The sequence below is a fragment of the Heptranchias perlo genome, chromosome 16 (assembly GCF_035084215.1).
Source record: "Heptranchias perlo isolate sHepPer1 chromosome 16, sHepPer1.hap1, whole genome shotgun sequence".
Lineage (NCBI taxonomy): Eukaryota > Metazoa > Chordata > Chondrichthyes > Hexanchiformes > Hexanchidae > Heptranchias > Heptranchias perlo.
The window spans coordinates 20,610,117-20,634,539 of record NC_090340.1 but is presented as its reverse complement, the minus strand read 5'-3'; the positions used below and the strand labels follow the sequence as shown (position 1 = coordinate 20,634,539).

Genomic DNA, 24,423 nt, shown 5'->3' with positions numbered 1-24,423 from the left:
ACAAGTAGGATGATCACACACAAATAACCTCCAATCTCCCCCATTGCAAATCTTCTGCCTCTGACTCATTAATTACTATTGTTCTTCCAAGTTTTCCTCTCTTGCTCTCCAAGGCTTCACAGGTGCTCGTCCTTCTCCCTGTGTTGAAATTAAGACTTAACGTGCCTTCTCCTATTAAACTGTGGAACTTATCAATTCCAGCCTTCTCGTCCCCTCCAATCATCTGGCTTTCAAAATCAAAGCTTGACATCACTCAACACTTGATTTGCTTCATCTGCTCTATTCAACCTTGGTTATGGGACACAGAAGGTTGTGCTGATAGGGTTAGCTGAAGTAGGGTGTGAGGATGGGCCGAATGGCCTGTTTCTATGTTGTACATTTTATGTAATTGTATGTAATTTACCTTTCACCTTTTTCATTTAAAAAAAAACACTGGACAAGTCCCGACACTGAGGCCACATGCCATAGGGCTGATTCCATACTTCCAGTTGGAGTAAGGATGTGGTGCCTTTAGTCCTGATTTCAACACAATGAGGATGCAGTGAAGAGGAAGAGTCCGTAGGGGCTAAGAGGGAATAGGAACTGCAAGACGGAAAATCACAGGAAAATCGTGCGCATGCGCTCGCAAATTCCCAGCATGTGCTGCCTGCAGCATTACTATCTGCTCAAGATGTTGTAAATAGATTGCCATATGTGTTGAGGCTAATGGAGCTGAATCTTCTCTCACTGGAATGAGTGCTGGGAGCAGAGAATCAGCCCTAGTATCCCTCTGATTGAAGACTGAAATAACCTGCTGCAACTGAAAAGTGAGGAGAAAAACAACACAAAACAGACCTTATTTTGCAAATGTGAGCACAACTAATTAATGTTCTCTGAAATTTGGAATCTGCTCCTCTTTGGAAAGCTTCAAATGAATCCTCATTACGTGAGCTAGGTGGCAGTATACCCCAGTACGTTAGCGGTTCTAATTGTTAACTAAACACATCTCAAGCTATGCTGAGCTAAAGATTCCTTTGATTGAGTCCTTCGTTCTGCCCAATATCCATGACAATTCCTATCATGATTTTAAAGCCTGAATCACCACTCCCCTCCCCCCCCCCCCATTCCACTGGTCTTCATTCCAGTGAGAGAAGATTCAGCTCCATTAGCCTCAACACATATGGCAATCTATTTACAACATCTTGAGCAGATAGTAATGCTGCACCATGACAACAGCAAAAAAAACTTACATTGATAAAGCACCTTTAACATAGTCAATGTCCCCAGGTGATTCATAGAGAAGGGAAAGACACAAAGCAGTAGAAGGAGAAGAGCTGTGGGAGGTGTCCAATTGCTTGGTCAAAGAGGTTTTGAAGAGGCCTTTGCAGGTGTCAAGGAGATAACAAGGAGGAATAGCTTAGGAAGAAAGGCCCAGCTAGTTGAAAGCTCTGCCATTGACAGTGGAACGGAAGGAGGGGGAAGCAACAAGGAGGCCAGAGTGGGAAGAGTGGTGTGCCTGAACGGCCACATAGGGTTAGAGGAAGTTGTAAGGGAGGGTGCAGCAAGGCCATGGAGGGGCTTGTACTCAATGCATTGTGGGACTGTGAGCAATGGCGGTCATCAAGGACAGGAATCATAGGACTTGGTGTGAGATCGGCTGCAGGTAGTGGAGTTTTGGGTGCAGCATTAGAGGTTGGTGAGGAGACCATCGGAGAGGTCGAGCCTGAAGATGGCACAAGCATGGATAAGGGTAATGGAGATGAGGCAAGAGCTGAGGCGTGCAATATTAATTGCTACTACATCACCAACACACACTAACTTAATGACAGATGCTGCACCTACCCTTAATCTGATGAATGAATATGAACTTCAGTAGCATTTACCTCCTCTAAAAATTAAAGTCATTTTTTGCAGCATAAAATACCTTTTTTTGAACAAGAGCAATGGGAATTGCTTCAACCCGGCATAGAAACGATGGGCCGAAAGGCCTCCTTCTGTGCTGTATGATTCTATGATACCTTAGCCCTGCAGTTCTCTCTGGAAGCACCTGGTGGCATCATGAGCTAAAATTAGCTATGATATCATCCTCTCTTATGGTGCAATATCTGGCAAAGATTAAGTGTCAAGGTCATGATTTCTGGGTAAGGAGACTAATGAATTATAGAAAACTGAAATAAATCTTTACTTTCTCTTTCCCAAAAGGGATGATGTCACACTGAGTAGCTATCAGTAGTCCTCGGCTACAGCATCAGAGCTGTAAAGTGCGGCTAATGTTACAGACACTAATAAGACCCAAGAGATAATCCAACATTATCAATCCCTTATTGTTCCTAATAGTGAGGTCTAAAGGTTGATGCAATATACAGCCATCCGCCAGATCATCACTATTCGAGCAGCGGTGAGCACTCAAATATTCCTCCTGCAGTACACTGAAAGGCATAGGTGGGGATGAGATTTACAGAAGAACCAGTGCAGAAACCCATACAATTACCCTCAAGGCCACCTGAAGCCTGGCAACGACTCTTAATATCCACACATTTCATTCTACATGTCCCACTGTGACAGATATACCCCATTTACTCCCATTACATGTATAACTAATAGCATATACCTCATTTAAGTGGTTAGCTCTGTTAAATTCCCCGCTAGTTACTTCTGTGTCCCCCATTATCAATAAGCGTAACTTCAAATCAAGAAGTCGATTAACACCCATTCTCCCCATTGCAAAGATAAACCTGCTGAACATTTATCTCAACAGCTCAAAGCTTCGTTATTCATTAATCCTAAAACGAACAATTTTTACTTAGGAGCAATTTTTAGGAAGATATTAATTGCTATCAATAAGGCTCTCCATTTGTCTGCCCTGTACCCTGGCCATGGTACATGCGACATTTCACGCTGCATTAGGAGACACTCGGTCTGCACACCGCTCATTATAACACAGAAAATATTTCATTGCATTACGAGCAGGGCGAACGAAAGAAGATGACTCAGTGACTCCGAGCCCCTGTGGGATCCCAGCTTTGGAACTGCAGCCCCGCCCCTCCCCTCCATGTAAGTTTGTCTGTCTCAGGTACGTTTTCAGGGATCTCAATCAGGCTGCTAAATTCAGCACAAGCGGCAGGTCTGCCTCAACGTGCCAGGCGGATACAAGACCTAACAATTGGCAGGGCTCACTGCGAAGCTCGTGATCATCTGCTCATCGGGCTTTCCCAGTTAAAAGAGCTGGAAAGGCATCGCAGATGAGGGTTTAAACAAGAAGGGGAAGTCTCTCGTAAATCTGATCCGTAAAAGTTCGAAAATGTAAACATTATGGTCAGGAAACTGCTATCTATATGCCTAGCTACAGGCTGTGTTGAATTAGAAATATGCAGCCATTGGGGGTAAGGTACATTCTAAACTGTTTCCCCTCAATTATAAACACTAACTTCTCCAAACAGATGCCTGCGAGGAATTCCATGATCTGATATACTCACTCTTGGATCAACTCCCTGTCTGCGATGTTGCCACATTCCATGGCCTGGATGATTATTTGATGCTCTTCCTCAGAGAGGCTCTTGTAAGACGTGAGAGGCAGGCTCAGCTTCTTGGCCGGTGAAGGATCAATGCCTTGGAGCCACGGATGGCCCTCGATCTCCTCCAGAGACGCCCGCTTCTTCGGGTCCCTCTGCAACATCCTGGAGATCAAACTGCAACAATAAAAAGAATGAACAAAAACTTTACCAGCAGAAGAGGTTCCTGAGCCAAAGGTTGCAGTGACTTTATTTCTGCTCAGTTCACCACAGATTCAAGTTAACCTCAACAGCAGACTCCTCCTCCTGGCCATTTTAGTCCAGCAAAGATCAGCAGGAATCAAAATAAAGTTGTTCAGAGTAGGCTGAACCTTACTGCAAAGAGGCTCTAGATTAAAGGGAACCGTTCAAGGAAAATCCAAGAACTGACTGCCTTCGAACACCGGCGACAGTGATTCTATCTTTAACAGTTCAGCTAACCCTAACCTCTCTTCAGCTGATCTATTATCACTGCTAAAAATTATTTTGGTTCACGATTGTGCCACCACAAAGAAACATTATATGGTTTTGGATAAATGACCATGACACCAGTTCCCATTACTATTTATGCAAATGTTTCAGATGATGATTTCAGGGGTTCTGCCATGAAAAGACAAATGCTTGAAGAGCACCAGAATCATATGAAGACACTGCAAAGACTTTGAAGATGCGTAGCAAATGGCAGGGCTGGTGCTAGATCCCAAGTCCATCTTTTGCAGCACTATCAGAGAGGGTTCCTCTACAATGCAGAGCAGCCTGGAGCGATTGTCCAGATCCTGGGGTATAATGTCATAACGTTGGACTTACAATTTTCTCCTGGTGCAAACTATTTGCATAACTGCACCTTAGCTTCAGGAACTTCTGCACATACCCCACAGAATACAGAGACCTCCTGACACATAACTCCATGGATATATTGAAGAATGATCTTCTAGGGCTGTACACCTTGGTGGTTGGGTATCCTGTGGAGCTGTCTTATAAGCCCAGCTTCCCGGGTTGCCTGCTCTGATAAATAAACCATAAAGACGGGAATCCCCCATGGGGAGAAACATTTTGTAACCTTCTATTTCATTTCAGGGAAGTTCCCCAAAAACAGTCTGAGGGGAGAATCCCAAATAAAGGTTTAAGTCTCCTAAATAAAGAGTAAAATAAATGACAACAGACCAATCCAAAGTCAAGTTATGAGCCTCTATCTAATAGCACAATACCCGAGGTCCCAGTGTCAGCCTTCCTCAGCTGTTGTTCTACGTTTCCCTTGTTTTGCAGTGACATAAGTTAGATGTGCAGACCCTGGTCATAAATGTCAGAATTTAGCACACCTAATTGCATCCTGGAGTCAACCAAATCCTAGGCATAGCTGCACCTTAGCCAGGCCAAGCACGTTTGATACCTTCCCTCACTTCCAGCAGCGTTTAGGGCAGAACATAAATCAGCGTGACCTCCCTAAGTTCCAAGTTCCGATGCTCTCTTCCCCCCACCCCCTCACCGTAAATAAATCAGCCAGGTTTACACTCTACCAAACCATTGGAATTTTGGGCCCGTAGGTTTACATGAGCACATCGTAAAACTAATGGCCACTACTAAGTGAAATTTAATCCCACCAATTACACCGCTGCCTCTTCAGCATACAATACAGGAATGTGCTATACAAAATAGGAATGTGTTAGACAATGTAGGAATGTGCTACACAATATAGGAACCTGCTATATTCATTAACAGGAATGTTAGGCATTGTTACACACCGCAATATATAGAAATGCATCGCACACAGTAATGTAGGAATGCATTATACACGGTAACAGAAATATCATACAGTTACACACAGTAATGGAGCATTGCATTATGCACTGTTCCACAAGAATATGTTATTATTCCCAAATCAAGATCAGGTTTCAGGTATTCCCCATGGATCTCAGCAGTGAAGATCTACCCAGTTGCAGAGATGCAAACAATTTTATTAGGCTTTAAAAAGCTTTAGCAGATGTCATAGTGCTAACTTGTCGGCGCAGTATGTATTTGCAGCCCATCATATTTAGGCCCAGGACTGGAAATTGCTCATTGCATCTCTGAGGGTTAATAAGTCTGCCGTTGAATTAGTGGAGTCGCAATGTTTACAGTCGCTAATCATTAAATATTGACCTTTTGACTGCAGTTTCCATTTGCTGCGCAGTGCCAGTAGCTGGACTTGCTTGAGTGGACTCACAAACAACATACTTCAAATGCATCCCATGTGAATATCAGGTCCTCAGTAACACACATAGGTCCATCACAGAGTTATTTTTGGTTTTGTTTTGGGAACACTGAAGGAAAACAACGATTCTTTTCTGAAGTTGCAGGAAGTTAAACTGTACAGTAGGTTATTTTTCCCCTTATTTAGCATCTGTTGTGTGCTCACTAAACCTGTGAAAATGGTGACATTCTACATCTACCTGATAGTGTCAGCCGTGACTCAGTGGTAGCACTCTTGCCTCTAACTCACAAAGTTGTGAGTTCCCACTCCAGAGACTGGAGCACATAATCCAGGCTCACACTTCAGTGAAGAACTGAGGGAGTGCTGCACTGTCACGGTGTTGTTTTCCAGATGAGACATTAAACCAAGGCCCCGTCCACCCTCTCAGGTGGACGTAAAAAATCCCACGGCAGCATTCGAAGAAGAGCAGGGGCATTCCCCCCGGTGTCTTGGCCAATATTTATCCCTCAACTAATATCACTAAAACAGATTATCTGGTCATTATCACATTGCTGTTTGTGGGACCTTGCTGTGCGCAAATTGGCTGCCATGTTTCCTACATTGCATCAGTGACTACACTTCAAAAGCACCATTGGCCATAAAGTCCTGAGGTCGTGAAAGGTGCTATATAAATGCAGGTCCTTTCCTTTACAGGATTTGTGAAAAGTGATAAAAGTTGGAACAGCAGAAATCTACCCATCTTTAAGGATCTCAAACAGGAGTGTCCAAGCTTTTAGTCTTTGTTGGCTGCTTAGGTGCATACCATGGAGCCATGGGTCACAGATCAAGTCTAAATCAATATTCCCATTAATTTATGTGTTTCTCCAATTGCTGATGCTAACAGATTTAGGTGTTGTGATTTAAATTCGCCCATCCATGAGGCAACAACACCAAGAATAGCCCTTTCCAAACATCCAAGCCCATGAAATTAAAGCAGGACAAACCAGCAAGTAAGAAATAGACGTGTGAATAGGATTGAGTCGCCTTGACTCCACGAGTTGGATTGCCAGGCCTCAAAAGCCGTAAATGGCCCACAGGCCATTGCTTGGACACCTCTGATCATCAGGTTATTCTCCTGCCAACATAACAGTAATATATTGAAAATAGATGCTTAAATAGCTCCACACAAATTAAAAAATAAGGTTCAGAAGTATATGTGAAGGAAGCTCACAGGTTCAATCCCTGTTCTCTGCAAGAAAGGAATAATGAAAGAACAAACAAACTTGCATTTATATAGCACCTTTCACACCCACAGAACATCCCAAAGTGTTTCCCAGTCAACAAAGTGTAGTCAGTATTGTAATGTAGGAAAATGTGGCAGCTACTTTGCATACAGTAAGGTCCCACAAACAGCAATGAGATAAGTGACCATCTGTTTCTTAGTGATGTTAGTTGACGGATAAATATTGACCAACACCCTTCCTGTTCTTCTTCGAAATAGTGCCATGGGATCTTTTATGTCCACCTGAGAGAGCAGACGGGACCTCAGTTTAATGTCCAAAAGATGGCAGCTCCGACAGTGCAGCGCTCACTCAGCACTGCACTGAAGTGTCAGCCTAGATTATGTGCTCAAATCTCTGGAGTAAGGGCTTGAATCCACAACCAGGCAAGAGTGCTACCACTGAGCCAAGTCTGACTCAATTCTGCCATTTAGGTTACCAACAGAGTGCTACAGCTGCTTTCAATGCACACACAAAGAAGTCAGTCTGGGTGAGATGCTGGAAGAAAACCAGCATTTGTGGGATTGTTTCACAGCACCTTCGACATTCAACAAATAAATCTCTGCTGAGAATCTCTGGATTTTACTATCTGTGACCTGTATAAGCGCACTGGTTTAACCTGCTGATTTGGGTTCGTGCAGTATTGCGAATTCTGCTGTATGAAAAAATATATTAGATGAGGAGAAACAAGGAAGAAATTTTCAAAAGTAATTCAGGCCTGTAACTGGGATACATTTAAAAACCTGCCATCTTGACACGATACGATGCTCATGAATTCTTCGAAACGCTAAATTTTAGTAATTGCAAGCTGCACAAACTAATCGGACTGGTCGATATCCCAATGTTGTGTGTACATTGTGATTTCTGAGCTGCCAATAAATAGCCAAAAAGGGCTGTTGATTCTTGATCATGTGCCTGTATTTGGCTGTTTGTTCTTTCTGGGTAGGTTTAGGATCCCTGTGCAGGGTGGGGTGGGGAGGAGGCAGGGTCTGGCATGAATCCAGTACAGGCACAGCAAGGTGCTTCTTGCACAAGTCCCAATCAGCTGCTACAGCCTGCCCAATTAGGACATGGGTCATTTAAGGGTCAGAACGCTGTTCCAGAATATTCCAGCCCATTTAAACTACTGGCAGAAGATGGTCTCTGTACAGTTGGGCCAAAACTCCTGATGTAAGCTTCTTTTGTGTCCCTTTTATAAGTGAAGGTTTGCAGAGGATTTCTTTCTCACTCAGTGAAGTTTCACTTGTAAGAGGAATGTAATGTTCCTCAGAAGGGAATAAAACCTTCATTATCTGACCAGCCACACCAGCGAATATTGGTACTTCAAAATTTTTTAAATTGGTACAATTCAGATTTTTCTTTTCCGTTTACTGTTTTTGAAAACGATCCGTTTCCCTCCTACTTTGAGATCTCCGTCTGCCGCCCACTACTTTCCAGACAGGTGGACAGGCAAGGAAGCTGCTTCTGGGCCTAAGCTGATCTCGCCCAGTACCTGGGCGCTAGGAGCTCCTTGAAAACAGCCCAGAGCAGGTCAGGCTCTTATTTTCCCTCCCTGCCCTCTGCAGGAGCATATAATATCCAATTAACATAGAAATAGCTGTAGGCCATTCAGTCCCTCGAGCCCATTCCGCCATTCAATTAGATCATGGATGTTCTGCATCTCAACTCCATTTACTCACTATAACCCTTAATACCCTTGCCTAACAAAAATCTATCAATTGTGCACACATTCCCCCAACCCCTCTGCCCCGCCCTTCCCCATCTCCCTCTCCCCAGATAACTAGACTGAGATTGGTGAACATAATGAATAGCAGACTTAACTCTGCAATCTTCAAATTCCCAGAACAGCCTCTTTGTTGAAGCGGGGAAAAAAACCAAGCAGCATTTATTTATTTCCAGTATTTTGGAATAAGGCGGCTGCTGTTTTGTGTTTACAATCGACAGGCTGTTGAACACAAGGCACCGGCCCCAGAGACCGATCCAGGTATTGCGGCTCTATCACATCCTTGCCGAACGATTCTCTCATCCCCCTCCTCCCCCCCCCCCCCCCTCCGCCAGTTCTTCATATTGTGGACAGACAGGAACCAAATAAGATGCACATCGCAGTCAGCACCAGGGATACAATGCCAGTGGAATACTTTCACTGCATTCCCACAACATCTCACTGCAGCTGTCTGAGGCACCTGTCAAGCAGAAATGATAAAATTAGGAACTAAAAATGCACAACAGCTCTCTCAAGTAATGACTGAATCAAGTGTTATATAGCAGTCGTTCAACCATCATGCTCCGAAGCACCGCAGCCCCCCGGGCAACGCATTCTATTGATGGATCCCTCCCACATGTAAGGTGCTTTCTCTATGGCTCCAGTAGACTGAACTTGCCTTTAAGATGTTTTTATTTACACCATGTTACATTTACTTTGTCTTTGGTTCTTTAGAGCTCAGCCCTGCTCCCTTGACTCTTCTGAATTCTGTTTGTGGGCTCCCCTACATTGGCAGCTGAACAGACAGTGCTCACACTTATTCCACACAGAGCCCAGCACCTAACAGAGACAGCTGTCTTATGTGTCTGGGCTGAGTGTGAACCCTGATCCCACAGGTGAAAGCCGCTGCTCCTTCCTCCCCTTTCATCTTGAGTTATTGATCGGCCGTCCTTATCTACAGCTTGTATGCAGCACAACCTCTAGTTAAGTTATAACCTGGTAAAATATAATACTGCAGCTACAACAACCACATCCTTCTAAAACCAAAAATGTTAAAATATGTTTATGCCAATTGCAAACCCTTGGATTAGCTCTAAATCCAACTATAAGGCACGACTGTGTCCCGTAGATCATTCTCTAAAGTGTTCTCTGCAAATTTGCAATGCTGAATATTACTAAGAACAACAGAAATGCACTGGACATTAATAACATTGTTGCAGTATATTTTTGTTTCACTAGGTGGCTTCAGTAGTTCCAACTCAATCCTTCAAGGCCTTCCTGGTGACGTTAATAAGTCTGCTGAGTCCTTCGCTACTCTTTGCTGTTAAATTTGGTTCTCCTACTTGCTCCATATCTAGGTTGTGGTGCATGGTGCCAATTATACAGACCGGGAAGATGCCAGGTTTGGTCCATGCTTAGTTCCCTGGTCTCAGCTGAATTGACGAAAAGGGTTACGCAATTGGTCTCAGATCCCTGGGCTAGGGAGGGGAAATGTAAGAAATCAGCCAGGACTCTCACTGCAATCACTATCCAGTCACCGGTGCGGGAAGGTGGATGTCAACTGAGCTCACAATCAGACTTGACTGAGATGCTCCCCATGGTCAAATAGTCTCCCAACACTCAGTATTCCACACATGAAGATAAGCCACTTTGCTGAGGTACTGGAGGACAACTGGTACCTATGGAGCAGAACCCCAGCAAGAAGCAATGATGGATTTTTAAAAATCCACTATGAACTGGATGAAAAAAAAAGGCAAAATCCAAACTTTTGCTGCCCGGTTTACATAAAAAAATTAAAATAATTTAGGTGGCCGCCCAAGTCCTCTTTACAAGAACAGTTTCGTTCGACGACTGAAGGTCCATGAGCAAGGGCGTGCTGCTTCTTTGCTATCCAAGTACAGATGAGCATGTTCTTGCCTGGAAGGCACCAGCTGGCAACCATCTGGTCTCCGTGCCACTAGCTGCGGCCCTGCTAGGCTTCAGTGGAAAAGAACAGTTGGCACAAGTCAGACAAGGCTGGCAGGTTCAAACTTCTCCCCCCTCCCTGCCACCTTGACGATAAATTGTTCGAAAATGAAACACGAGAAAGCGGTACAAGAAGAAAGCAATGTCCTGCTCATGCTCGTGCAAGGGTAGGTTAAACCCAATCAGTCCACACCAACCACCCATAATACCTGGTAAAAGCTGGTATTCCTCAAACTACCGCTGTGTTATTGTGCAATGGCCAGCGCACTAACTGCATTCTAAGAATGAGCTACAAAATGGTCTGAACTGCTAATGACTCTGTGTTAGTGTCTCAGGAGGATTAAAGCAATTAACCATCGCACCCCCTCATCCAGCACAGAATATGTTGGGAGTGCTCATCAATGAACATAGTCATTATGAGTCAAGTGGAATAAACTGAATCTAGTTCTATATATGTTTTTATCTGTATGAATTATTACTACAGTCCTAAAACGATATTATTTATTAAGTGTTCCAGACGCTGATCATTGATTGTCAGTGGCTGATACAGGGAAATGTTCCACTAAGAGGCAGCTCCAGTTATGATTATCTGAAAACCTTCTGTGCGGGTTAGTGGAACCAACCGGCTCCATCATTTCCACTGTAACTTTAAACGGCTGGTCCTCCCCCACCCACTGGCATGGGGTTCAGGTGCCCTCTGGTGCCTCACCCACATAATGAGTATCGGCAACTGTGCAATGGAGGGGGAACAATGCTGAGCCAGATCTTGTCTTCACTCCAACATTCAAGTAGGAGAAACTAAATGGTAGAGAACGAATAAACAAATGAGTGAGCTTTCAATTACAATGCGCCTTCCTGAAGTGCTTTGCATACAATTAATTACTTTGACATACAGTCACTGTTGTTTTGTAGGCCATTTTGCACACAGCAAGATTCCACTAACAGCAATGAGTGACTGACTTTTTGGCGATATTGGTTGAAAGAGGAATGTCGGCTGGGACACAGGGAGAACTCCAAGTTCTCCTCCAAATAGTGCCATGGGATCTTTAGCAATCACCTGAATCACTAGAATAGACGGACCAAACCTCACTGTAACATCGCATCTGAGAAAAGACAACTCCGACTATGTAGCATTCCCTCAGTACCACACTAGAGTTTGGCTTAGATTATATGATCAAGAATCTTTAATTAAAGATGAAATTACTAAGTATCTAGTTAATGAGAATAAATAGAAGCAGTCGACACGGATTTCATAAAGGAAGAGTTCTTTGAGGTGGTAACAGATATGGTGGATTGGGGAAGGCTGTGGACATGGACTTTCAGAAAGCCTTTGACAAGGCAATACACATGAGTCTATTGGAGAAGATTAAGGATATGGAATTAGGGGGAGTATACCAAATTGGAATTAAAAACTGGTTAGAAGGTAGGAAACAGAGAGTAGGAGTAAAGGGCAGTTTCCTAGAGTGGTTGGAAGTGAGTAAAGGTGTCCCATAGGGTTCTGTTCTGAAACTGCTTCTGTTCACTGTGTACATCAATGATTTGAATGCAGCGCTAGAGGAAGTGGTGTCCAAATTTGCAGACAATACTAAAAGTGCGGGCATGGCAAATAAACCAAAGGAAGTTGCAAGGGGATATTGATAAGATGGTGGAAAGGGCAAAAATGTGGCAGACGGAATTCAATGTCAGTATGTGTGAGGTGGTATATTTTAGTAAAAGAAAGAAAAGCAATAATTATACTTTGAATAGAATATAAAAGCCGAAACGTAATGGTGAATCTATATAAAACCTTAGTAAGACCATAGTTGGAGTAGTGTGCGCAGTTTTGGGCTCAAGACTATAGAAAGGATTTTGAGGCAATAGAGAGGGTAGAGTGCAGATTCACCAGGATGCTGCCTGGTATGAGGCAAAGCAAATACGAAGAAAGGTTTGAAAAACTGGCTGTTTTTTGTCAGAATTTAGTAGAGGTGTTTAAAACTATAAAAGGATGACCGATTAGATAGAAACAATTTCCAGTGGTTGAGAGGCCTACAACAGGGGACATAGATACAAGATTAAATGTAAGATTTAGGAAAGGAGAAGCTTTTTGTTTTACACAGAGGATTATGAATGAGGCTGTGGAACGAACTACCAGAGTTAGTGACTGAAGCAGAGATCAAGGGGTAAATTTTAACGGGGCGCCAGGAAGAGGGCGGGGAGGGAGCGTGGGGAAATTCCTGACAAGAAACCCGGAACATGGGGGAGGGGGGAGGGGGGCAGCTGTTCGCTTGTGTGGGATCGCAGCAGGCATGCTTGTCGGGCCTGGAGGAAACACTCCTGCTCCTCCTGGCCCACAAGCAGTGCAATGAAGGCATTTACCTGCTGAGCCGGGCCTTCTCGCCTCCTCTTACATGGTGTGAATCAGGAGGCCCGGGAGTCCTGGCCCCCAAGAGCTAAAAATAAAAAAAACTATTAAAATGGAGGCCCGCAGCCTCCTTAAAAGATTTCACTGACCGACCCGCCTCCTGAGAGCGAGTTGGTCGCCCACCCCTTGTCCCACCTCTGTTAAAACCGGAAGTGGGCGGGTTGGAGGAGAGTTGGGGTCGGGTTTTAATTTTTTTTTTACAATTTTTATCTCCCCACCCGCCCCCAAAAATTTACTCCCACGTCAACACTTAAGAAAATGCTAGATAGGGGGTTGAATGAAAGGGGAATAAAGGGAGATGGGAACAGAGCGGGTACATGGGATTGGGACCACTACTCATGTGGAGGATAAACAGTGGGGACTGGGTTGGGCTGTTGTAATTTCTACAGAATTGTATACAAATCCTGGAGTTGGGCTTGAACCCACAACCTTCAGACTCAGAGAAAAAAAGAGTCTTACCAACTAAACCAAGCTAACAATTATCTAACAATTAGAAGCAAGATTCCTGGCTGATATTTTTTAACTTTCTGTTCCCCAGGATCACCTCAACTGAGACTAGCTAACTGAACACAGACTGGGTATTGAACATGGGACCTTCCATCCGTTCCTATCCATATTAGTTCCACACTGGGCAAAACATTAACAAACTGAACTAGTTGGATAACTTACTATTGTAAACTATCAATGCCTTTAATAGAGATTCAGCTTGAAGAGGCCTAATAGCAAGACTAATTTTTATCAAATACTCCGGCTTATATAAAAGGTAACGCTTCTGCTTATTGGGAAGTTTAATGCTTTGGGTGCTTTTTTTTCCTCTGCAAACAAAAGTAATCTGTAATTAAATCAGCATAGCCAAAAAGCTTCAAACATGTCCTTACAAAAGAGATTGATAGCTCACTGACGCTTCCCAGTAAATTCCAGGTTGGGGCCTTTCAAAATAACAAAATGGATTGATAGGGATCGGGAATAGGGCACTGCCTGCAGGAAGTGCAATCAGCTGAATATCAATGAGATTTTCAGACTTAGCTCTGAGTGGAAGTCACTGCAGAATTTAATAGGTTTCCTTCAGTTTAGAGGCCAAGCTATAACGGTAGTAAGTGCACTAGGGCAAACACCAACGTGAGGCCCCATTATACGGTCCACCATGGGAATAAAAAAGGATTTGCTTAGCTGTGGCAGGCACAGAGTTCTCCTGCTCAGTTAATATCAGGATCTTAATTTATATTAAATTGTGACACGTTCTCAGTGGCTGGCCCAAGGTGTGACAGTAGATTAGGGAAGAAACGGTGGAAAATTTCTCAAGGGGCCGTTTCTCCCTGGTCTAGAGCAGTTGCTTTGAAACTTTTTTGCATGGGGCACAGCTACAAAACATGACCTCCTGGGCACCCCTTGCAAATGATGGCATACCTCAGTGCACCCTGGTGTAACTTGCCACCCAAAGAAAATCGGTATCGTTTTAGAAAATCATTTTAGAAAACGTGTTGTACTTTTATACAGCAACAGAAATAACTCACTATTACGCCAAATCCGATAGCTGGCAGATGTAAATCTGGCAATCTCATGGACCCCTATTACCCAAGTACCTTAGTTTAAAACCCTAATGGATGAAAAACAACAGCATTGCATCTTTGACCCCAAAGTGTGCACACGATTTATATTAGAGGCATATTATGTTTGTTAAGAATGTGTGCTCCCCCCACCCACAACAATTTAAAAACTCAAACACACACTTATATACCAGCTTCAGTCACTTTTGAAACCGAGGGAAACAGCAATGAAATCTGCTCAAAACAGGAAAGCAAAGGCACTGCAGCCTGCTACCCATGTCTGCGGCAATGAATTTAATATCTTCCTATAATCAATGGTTTCTCTCCCAAAAAGGTCGTTCAGCGCACTAACAATGAACAGTCCAGTACAGCATTTCCAAAAAGAGAACAGTGCCCCTCTGAACGGCTTCACCACCGCAGTGACCTGATACAAGAGTGGCATTCTACCGACGACTGGCATCTCGCCTCTTTGAACGGGCAGTACATCTCAACAGAAAGATCCTTGACTTGGCCATAAATTCTGCTGCAAACGATTTAACAACACACAGCGTCAGGGATTAGCAGGTCAGTCTGAAGGACGACAGCACAGAGTTGCTTCGCTCTATTCTTTTCAATTCCCTGTTCATTATTGCTGTTCAGTCACAGTTTCTGGTACCTTTTAAGCTGCTGCAGGGTTTTGTCTGGACGCTCTGCAGCTTTGAAATTATGTTACACCTTCAAGATCCCAATCAGTTCTTTAAAAATAAAATGTCTCAGGGTTATTCCTATATTATGCAATAGACCCTTTGGTCCTACATTGCCACAAGCAGCCAGTGTTATATAAAACCTCCCTGAATGCTACAGCCTTAACTACACAGGATGTCTTACTCATCAAGTGAGTAAGAATGAATCACTGAACCCTTTGATGTTTTTATCCTATTTCCATAACACTCTGACTAAAGTAGGCTTTTACATCTTTGCTATTCCTGTGAGTTTTCTTTTATTCACATCTATAGTCAAGCTACTTTTTCAGATTACAGTCATCAATGAAACTGCTGCCCACTAAAATCCCTTAAAGGGGTGAGTCAACTCTAAATAGTCCCTTCACCTGGATCCATGAACACTAGCAGTGTGAATGGCTTCAATTCAATGCATGAATTAGCATTAAAAAGTTCAATTCTACATGTTGCTAGAATTTAAAGGCACAGTCCCTCCTAGAAGTAGGAAGCACTTAAACACCATATAAACACAGGCTGGACGTGATAGATTTAGAGAACTCTGGCCCAGAATTTCCTAAAAATTTGCGCTAAAACAGCAGCTTAAGTATGACGTAATTATGATTTTCAGCATAAAAGATTAACAATATCCAGGCGTAGTGTAATAACGGGTGTAAGGGGTGGGCAGGAATCGGCCAGGCTGCAGACCACCAATTTCTGGTAACCAGTTGAGGGAAGGATTAAGTCAGGGTACAGGCCGGATTTTAGACCGTGGGTGGAGGGCCCCGGCCAGGCCCACAGGCCATTACCTGGGAGCAGGATGGGATCCAGTCAAGGCCACAGGCCAGCATCATGCAGTGCAAGGATATCAGGCCAGAACAAACAAAACAACATGAATCAAGTGACACTGTGCAGAATAGCATTACAGCACCACCTACCTTGGGAGACGCAAATCGGGAGCTTGACTGATAGAAAGAGGGAAAGAGAGAAAGAAAAAGAAATAACTTGCATTTATATAGCGCCTTTCATGACCTCAGGATGTCCCAAAGTGCTTTACAGCCAATGAAGTACTTTTGAAGTGTAGTCACTGTTAGAATGTAGGAAACGTGGCTGCCAATTTGCGCACAGCAAGGTCCCTCAAATAGCAATGAAATAATGACCAGATCCTCTGTTTTAGTGATGTTGATTGAGGGATAAATATTGGCCAGGATGCTGGGGACAGCTCTTCTGCAAGAGGTAAGCATTTTGCAAATTTAATCCTAACACTCAGGCATGACAGCTTGTTGGAAATAGCATAAGAGCATAAGAAATAGGAGCAGGAGTAGGCCATACAGCCCCTCGAGTCTGCTCTGCCATTCAATAAGATCATGGCTGATCTTCGACCTTAACTTGACTCCACTTTCCCGCCCTATCCCCATATCCCTTGATTCCGTTAGTATCCAAAAATCTATCAACCTTATTCTTGAATATACTCCTTAGCAACTAAGCATCCACAGCCCTCTGAGGTAGAGAATTCCAAAGATTCACAACCCTGAGTGAAGAAATTTTCCCTCATCTCAGTCCTAAATGGCCGACCTTTTATCTTGAGACTATGACTCCTAGTTCTAGACTTTCCAGCCAGGGGAAAACAGCCTCTCAGCATCTACCCAGTTAAGCCCTCTAAGAATTTTATACATTTCAATGACATCACCTCTCATTCTTCTAAACTCCAGAGAATATAGGCCCATTCTATTTACTCTCTCCTCATAGGACAACCCTCTCATCCCAGGAATCAATCTAGTGAACCTTCATTGCACCCCCTCTAAGGCAAGTATATCTTTCCTTTGGTAAAGAGACCTAAACTGTACACAGTACTCCAGGTGTAGTCTCACCAGAGCCTTATATAATTGCAGCAAGACCTCCTTACGCTTATATTCCAACCGCCTTGCAATAAAGGCGAACATGCCATTTGCCTTCCTAACTGCATGTTAACTTTCTGTGATTTGTGTACAAAGACACCGAAATCCCTCTGAATACCAACATTTCTTGGGGTCTCACTTTTTAAAAAAATATTCTGCTTTGCAATTCTTCCTACCAAAGTGGATAATTTCACATTTCCCCAAATTATACTCCATCTGCTACCTTCTCGGCCACTCACTTAACCTATCTCTATCCCTTTTCAGCCTCTTTGCGTCCTCCTCACAGCTTACTTTCTCACCTAGCTTTGTATCGTCAGCAAACTTGGACACATTACACTAGGTCCCCTCAAGTAAGTTATCGATATATATTGTAAACAGCTGAGGCCCAAGCACTGATCCTTGCGGCACCCCACTAGTTATAAACTGCCAACCCGAAAATGACCTGTTTATTCCTACTCTCTGTTTTCTGTCCGTTAACCAATCTTCAATCCGTGCTAATTTATTACCCTCAGTCCCAAGAGCCATAATCTTGTGTAACAGCCTTTCGTGTGGCATCTTGTCGATAGCAAATTGTGACACTACTTTTAAGGACAGGAAATGTTCACATATGCAAGATGTATATTCTAGGTCACTTACACTAGTGACGCTGTCAGGAAAATAATTACTGGTGTTGATTTGTCCTTTCACGCACCATTGGTCTGCCCCAGCAGCCGTCCTGTGGCATCAAAGTACCTCTCAGCACTTCCCTGTATTAGTGTGCTCTGCCTGTCACAGATCTTTCACATTCCAAAAGATTGCAATGCTTCCCCTGCGACTCAGCTGCTGCACTTTGACACTTCAAGACTTGGGCAGTATTAAACTCTATGACCAGTGACACCAGCACAATAGGCGCTTTTTGCTGCTTTGCAGGTACAGATTGACTGCTTAAGTTAACCAGGACAGACCTAAATGCTGCCCCCACTTTGTTGGAGTGCTGAGAATCAGAAATCCAATCCTTATCTTGATGCCTCGGATGTCTCGCTCGGTCTCGATATCCCTTCACCAATGCCTTGCTGATTTTGGCATCTGTTAAAAATAGCTGCCCTCTCCCGCTCCCCAAATTGCTTTAAATCCGATTATTGTTTCGGTGCAGTCTCAGGAATGATTCAAATCCTCGCACGTAACGAATTCATGGTCTGAATAACGAGAGGCCTTTGCAACGGACTTGCAGCTCAGCGTTCAGGAGATCAGACCTGGCGTTTAATCAGCCTGTCATGTGATTTACTTTAAAATTACATTCAGTGTGCAAACAGAATGTGCAAGAGCCGTTTGTGGTGAGCCACAGCCTGCTCCAGGTCCCTTTCAAAGTGCTTTAAGTACCTCAGACAGCAGCCTGTCAGATTAGTGGGAGTCAATTCCTGACTCAATCTCATGATCCAGACTTTCAACTCAGCCTTCTCCCTGTCTCTTCACATCAATGGTAAAAGGCACCGTCTTCATGCCGGTGTTATTTTAATTAGTTGTCACTGTGAATCACACGGATTATCGTCTTTCGGATGAGACGTTAAACCCAGGCCCCATCTGCCCTCAGGTGGACGTAAAAATGGCGCTATTGTGGAGAAGTGCAGGACAGTTCTCCCCGGTATCCTGGTCAATATTTATCCCTCAACCAACGTCATTAAAAAAACAGATTATCTGGTCATTTATCTCATTCCTGCTTGTGGGATCTTGCTGTGCACAAATTGGCTACCACGTTTCCTACATTACAGCAGTGACTACGCTTCAAAAAGTACTTCATTAGCTGTAAAGCGCTTTGGGGTGTCCTGAGGTCGTGAAAGGCAACAGATTCACAAGCCTCGCACGTTTTGTGCACGTTTCTCAAAAGTTGCACCAGGTGTATAGCACGTGTAAAAGGTGAAGGACATTTTTAAGCAAAAATACTCTCTGTTTTTCTTTCAGGTGGGGGTGGTGAAGGAGGGGGAAGGGGGAGGAGGAGGGAAGGGGAGGGGGATGAGCACTTCCCACAAGGATCCTTGTCGCAGGAGCTGGAGCTCATTCCTATTTTACTTCACATTTCGCCCCCCCGTCCCTCCCCCTGCCTTTTCTATCTGGGGGACGTGAAGACAATTGTAGCTCCCTTACTGCTGTTGTGACTGTGGTCAACTAACTGTGGGAGAACCTTCACCACACGGACTGCAGTGGTTCAAGGCGGCGGCTCACCACCACCTTCTCAATGGCAACTAGGGATGGGCAATAAATGCTGGCCTCGCCAGTGACGCCCACATCCCATGAACGAATAAAAAAACTCAATATAGACTGGGACACTCCTGGTCCGTCCAGGTCAGTACCACATCAGGCAGCGCATGTCCCCACTGAGCCATCTAGCAGTGGGTTTCTCTCAGACCTTCTTAAGCAAATGTAACTTGGGGCAATAGCCAATTAGGAATTGCACAGACACGTGGCGAAGGACAGCCTCTCAGGATGGCCCAACTGTTGCAATTTATCAAGCCTACTGTTTAATAGCTTCCTGTGTTGATGGCCAGGGAATTGTTGGAAATGTTTTGCTGCAGTGCACTGCAGAGCTGAGAAGGAATTGTCACTGAGACAGTAGCCTGATGGGACTCATGTCCAGTGGCGTTGATTTGCATTCCGTGGAGAAAGAAAAGCTGTTGGAAGAGAAAGTACTTGCATTTATAAAGGACCTTTCACAAAAGTGGACATTGAGTAAGGACAGAGATGGGCTGAGTTGTGATGCACCCATAGTCGAATAGCTTGGCAGTACTCATCGGTGAGGCTCAGGCACAATGAATGGCCACTTGGATGAGATACCGCAGAGTAGTTGGCACCCACGGATCCAGGAAGGATCAACGCTTCAAGGGAGAAAGAAATTGCGCTTTAAAATAAAAGGCAATTGCACGTCACTGACCCCTACAGGATGTAAGAATTTAATCTTGGGAGTCAGTTGGAATCCACAGATCAATGTTATTTACTGACTGCTATTCTCCACATTTAGCAGTTGTTGGATGCGTGAGGTCTATCCACAAGCATATTGTGTCTCATTTGTCTATTCTTTTATCTTTAAACTGTATAACCCCCTCAATGGTTTTACTGATGTATATTCCCCACAATGCCCAGAAAATATTTAAAAACACAGCAGGATTTTGTTTCATTTTCTCTGAAATCGGAGTTTTTCTCAGTCATTTCAGTCCCAATCCTCCGAGGCCATTCCGAAACTCTGCGATACGTGAATGGAGTTCAGTCTGTTGCAGTAAATGACTGAGTTTCAATTCCCACATGCAGTGATATCAACTCCTGATGGACAGTGCGAACAATCAGGTGCTTATTGTCATCTGGTACCTTTAATCAGGTGACTCGATACTAAATGGTATTGGATTGGGATTTCTGCAAGAGCTGCTTACTGCTGGCAGAGTGATTTTGATTTCCAGAGAAATTATAGGCTCTTACAGTTTTATTACTCAGTAAAAAAAAAACATATATTTTCTCCGCTCCTCTCGGTCCCATTTTCTCGACAAACAGGGAAGGAGGCCCATGTGATGGAGGCTGCGTACGCCCACATCCTGCAATCAGCCACTAGGGGGGCGCACTCAAGTGACTTGATTTGTTTTCCTTCCTCATCAGGTACTTCCAATCAACTCCGGCCTCTACAGGTCACTATGGCGATTCCAGATCAATTAATTGATTCCTCACCCCCCTCCACCTTGAGCATTTATTTTCTTATCTCGTTATTTTGAAGGTATTCTAATTACGTGTTCAGCAACCTCTTGTTTTATTCATTCATGGGACGTGGGCGTCGCTGGCGAGGCCGGCATTTATTGCCCATCCCTAATTGCCCTCGAGAAGGTGGTGGTGAGCCGCCTTCTTGAACCGCTGCACTCCGTGTGGCGAAGGTTGGGAGGAAGGGAGTTCCAGGATTTTGACCCAGCAATGATGAAGGAACGGTGATATATTTCCAAGTCGGGATGGTGTGTGACTTGGAGGGGAACGTGCAGGTGGTGTTGTTCCCAAGTACCTGCTGCCCTTGTCCTTCTAGGTGGTAGAGGTCGCGGGTTTGGGAGGTACTGTCGAAGAAGCCTTGGCGAGTTGCTGCAGTGCATCCTGTGGATGGTACACACTGCAGCCACAGTGCGTCAGTGGTGAAGGGAGTGAATGTTTAGGGTGGTGGATGGGGTGCCAATCAAGTGGGCTGCTTTGTCCTGGATGGTGTCAAGCTTCTTGAGTGTTATTGGAGCTACACTCATCCAGGCAAGTGGAGAGTATTCCATCACACTCCTGACTTGTGCCTTGTAGATGGTGGAAAGACTTTGGGGAGTCAGGATGTGAGTCACTCGCCACAGAATACCCAGCCTCTGACCTGCTCTTGTAGCCACAGTATTTATGTGGCTGGTCCAGTTTAGTTTCTGGTCAATGGTGACCCACAGGATGTTGATGGTGGGGGATTCGTTGAATGTCAAGGGGAGGTGGTTAGACTCTCTTGTTGGAGATGGTCATTGCCTGGCACTTGCAGGAGATACTGGACAATGTTGTGTTTAAAAAAAAGACGAGATGACAGAAAACCAGAGGAAGTTCATGAAAGTACCTCATTTACAATTTAAGTGGTTCAGAAATATAATGAAGTTCATATCATTTTATAAAAGCCATTAATTTTTAAAGTTTCAAACATCTGTCACCTTTTTGGAGCTCAAAGTCAACGGTTCACTTAATGCCAGGTCAGTTGCCAATATAAAGTGGCACTTAGGCCTCCTCAAGGTTTATAATGGTTATTTTGCTCCAAATTTCACATGATATTGGCTGAGATTCCTGACCCTCTGTTACCAAGGCAACCGAGCCTGTGGTCCCCACCCCAGGGCTCTGTGGACTGCCAGTTGGCGGAACTGCTTGCTCAGTTCATGCCATTTCTGCAAACAGCCAATTTATTCTGGAATTCACCAACTTTAACCACTTTACAGCTAGGAAGTACAGCAAAATCAGCCAGGCACAGTACAAGGCAATTCCTTCCAAGGAACAATGAAAGGAGAAGAGCAGGACCAAGTAGGAAAGTTGGGAAATTAGCAGTAAAGTTAGCCCTTCCTAGAGGCTTGCTCAAGCTTCACTTTGCCATAGGCACTTGTTTGCATTCCTTGAATGTGGAGGAATGGAATTTATCATCATGGAAAAAAATATAACTGGATTCTATTTCCCTCAGATTGTTGAGCATAGTGGTTATCCTGCACAGTGCTACAGGTAGAACTCAGTCCCATCTTCTGTAAAATAACCCTTGAATTCCTAGTAAATAAGAACTGCTGTGTGGACAAACCCACTATCGAAGTACTGCATAGCACAGGGTCCTGTCCCCAGGCTTCCCCCCTATTATCTGCCCAGAGTGAAGGGCATTGAAAGCAATGTTCTATCTGGGATGAGCAGGCCATCAAGTCTCACTGCAGAAATCGGAAGGCTGCTCAAGTCAACACTGTTGCAATTGATGGCCAGAAAAACATTAACAGGTGAGGTGAAAAATAGGATCCCTGGACCTCACAGGCACAGTATACAACATTTGAGAAGCTTACTTCATGCTCAGATTCCATTAAGAGCTTCAGTCCCACTGCAATCTCCTTTACTCCATACCATATTGTGAAACAGACAGTGCTTGGTCACATCAACTCAACACTGGAGTGCACTCTGGTATGTAGATGAGTTAGGCAGCCAAACATGTGCCAGGACTCAGACTATCATTTTACACTTTGGGGCAGTGAATTGAAGGGCCATTCTCTATACTCCTGGGTCCGAAATAGGATATTTATAGCAAGTTGGTTGAGTTTCCAGGTTCTGATGCACATCCACTCCCACGGGTCAGAATGCTAGTGTATAAAACACACTTACAGTAGTGGCAACAGACCATGACCCCCACCCCCCGCCACAAGAATATTCCAGCACAACTCAACCTCTATAGAATGCAGTACGGGAAACCAAGCATACCTGGCATTCTGGAATCTGGTATGAAATGTGAAAAATCTGTAGCTTTTGTAAACAGCCTATCTGCCATGACCTGTTTTTGCTGCTCAAGGATGCAGTTTAACAAGGAGAGAGGGAGGAGTAATGGGACCTCAGCAGCTAGACATTACTCTGGCCTGCTCGAGTTAAATAAAAGAGGACGCAGCAGTGATACAGAACAAGTCCACCCACCAAGACCCCAAAATATCTACAGACCAGTTGACAATTGCTTTTTTGCCCAAACCTGGCAGCATAACTCGGGAGTCAGTGATCAGTCTGCGGACCACATTTAACACAAGAAGTGTAAAATCGACGCCACTTGAGCTCGACACCCGCTGTGGTTTCACTACAGTTCAGTGCAAGCCAAGTTTAAAAAGGTGCCTCGGACTGCCCGAGAACTTACAAATCTTTTTTGCGTTAGCAGATAGCCGATGCTCTCAGCTCTGCTCTCCTAATATTAAAACTTTAAACAGCATTCGAAGCACACAGCTTCCTAGTGCTGCCGTCAGTGGGCGAAGTGACGCTGGAGCCATCAGTGTTACACGTGACACCCTACGGTGTTAGACTGGTATCTGTAGCATAATTGGCCCCTTAATTCCCATTTTTTAAAGTGCACCACACACACACACAGAGTGTGGCATCACTGATCACTGCATTAATCTACAGTAAGTTCCATTTACTTTTAAACAGGCAGTCTGGAATTTTCCTTTAAAAGTTGAGCCAGAATGGTCATGGAATCTTCTGACAGACGCACACAAAACTAAAGAAAGAAAGACTTGCATTTTATATAGCGCCTTTCACACCCTCAGGACATCCCAAAGCACATTGCAGCTAATGAATTACTTTTGAAGTGTAGTCACTGTTGTAATATAGGAAGCACAGCAGCCAATTTGCTCACAGTAAGCTCCCACAAACAGCAATGTGATAATGACCAGATAATCTATTTTTTTAGGTGTTGGTTGAGGGATAAATGTTGGCCAAGACACCAGGAGAACTCCCCTGCTCTTCTTCGAATAGTGCCATGGGATCTTTATGTCCATCTGAGGGAGCAGACGGGGCCTTGGTTTAATGTCATCCGAAAGACAGCGCCTCCAACAGTGCAGCACTCCCTCAGAACTGCACTGGTGTGTCAGCCTGGATAATGTGCTCAAGTCTCTGGAGTGGGACTTGAACCCACGACCTTCTGACTCAGAGGTGAGAGTGCTACCCACTGAGCCACAGCTGATACCTCAGGAACATAACGAATGCAAAAACACGCCATCATAGTC

At 44.3% G+C, this 24,423-nt stretch overlaps 1 protein-coding gene across 1 annotated transcript in view; it reads right to left on the bottom strand.

Annotated features, from left to right (window-relative positions):
• snrkb (SNF related kinase b) overlaps positions 1-24,423 on the bottom strand; it is a 108,826-nt gene that overhangs the window by 6,853 nt on the left and 77,550 nt on the right. The window contains exon 4 of the mRNA XM_067997758.1: positions 3,456-3,668. Coding sequence (XP_067853859.1) covers positions 3,456-3,668 — 213 coding nt within the window. The remainder of the gene's footprint in view (positions 1-3,455; positions 3,669-24,423) is intronic.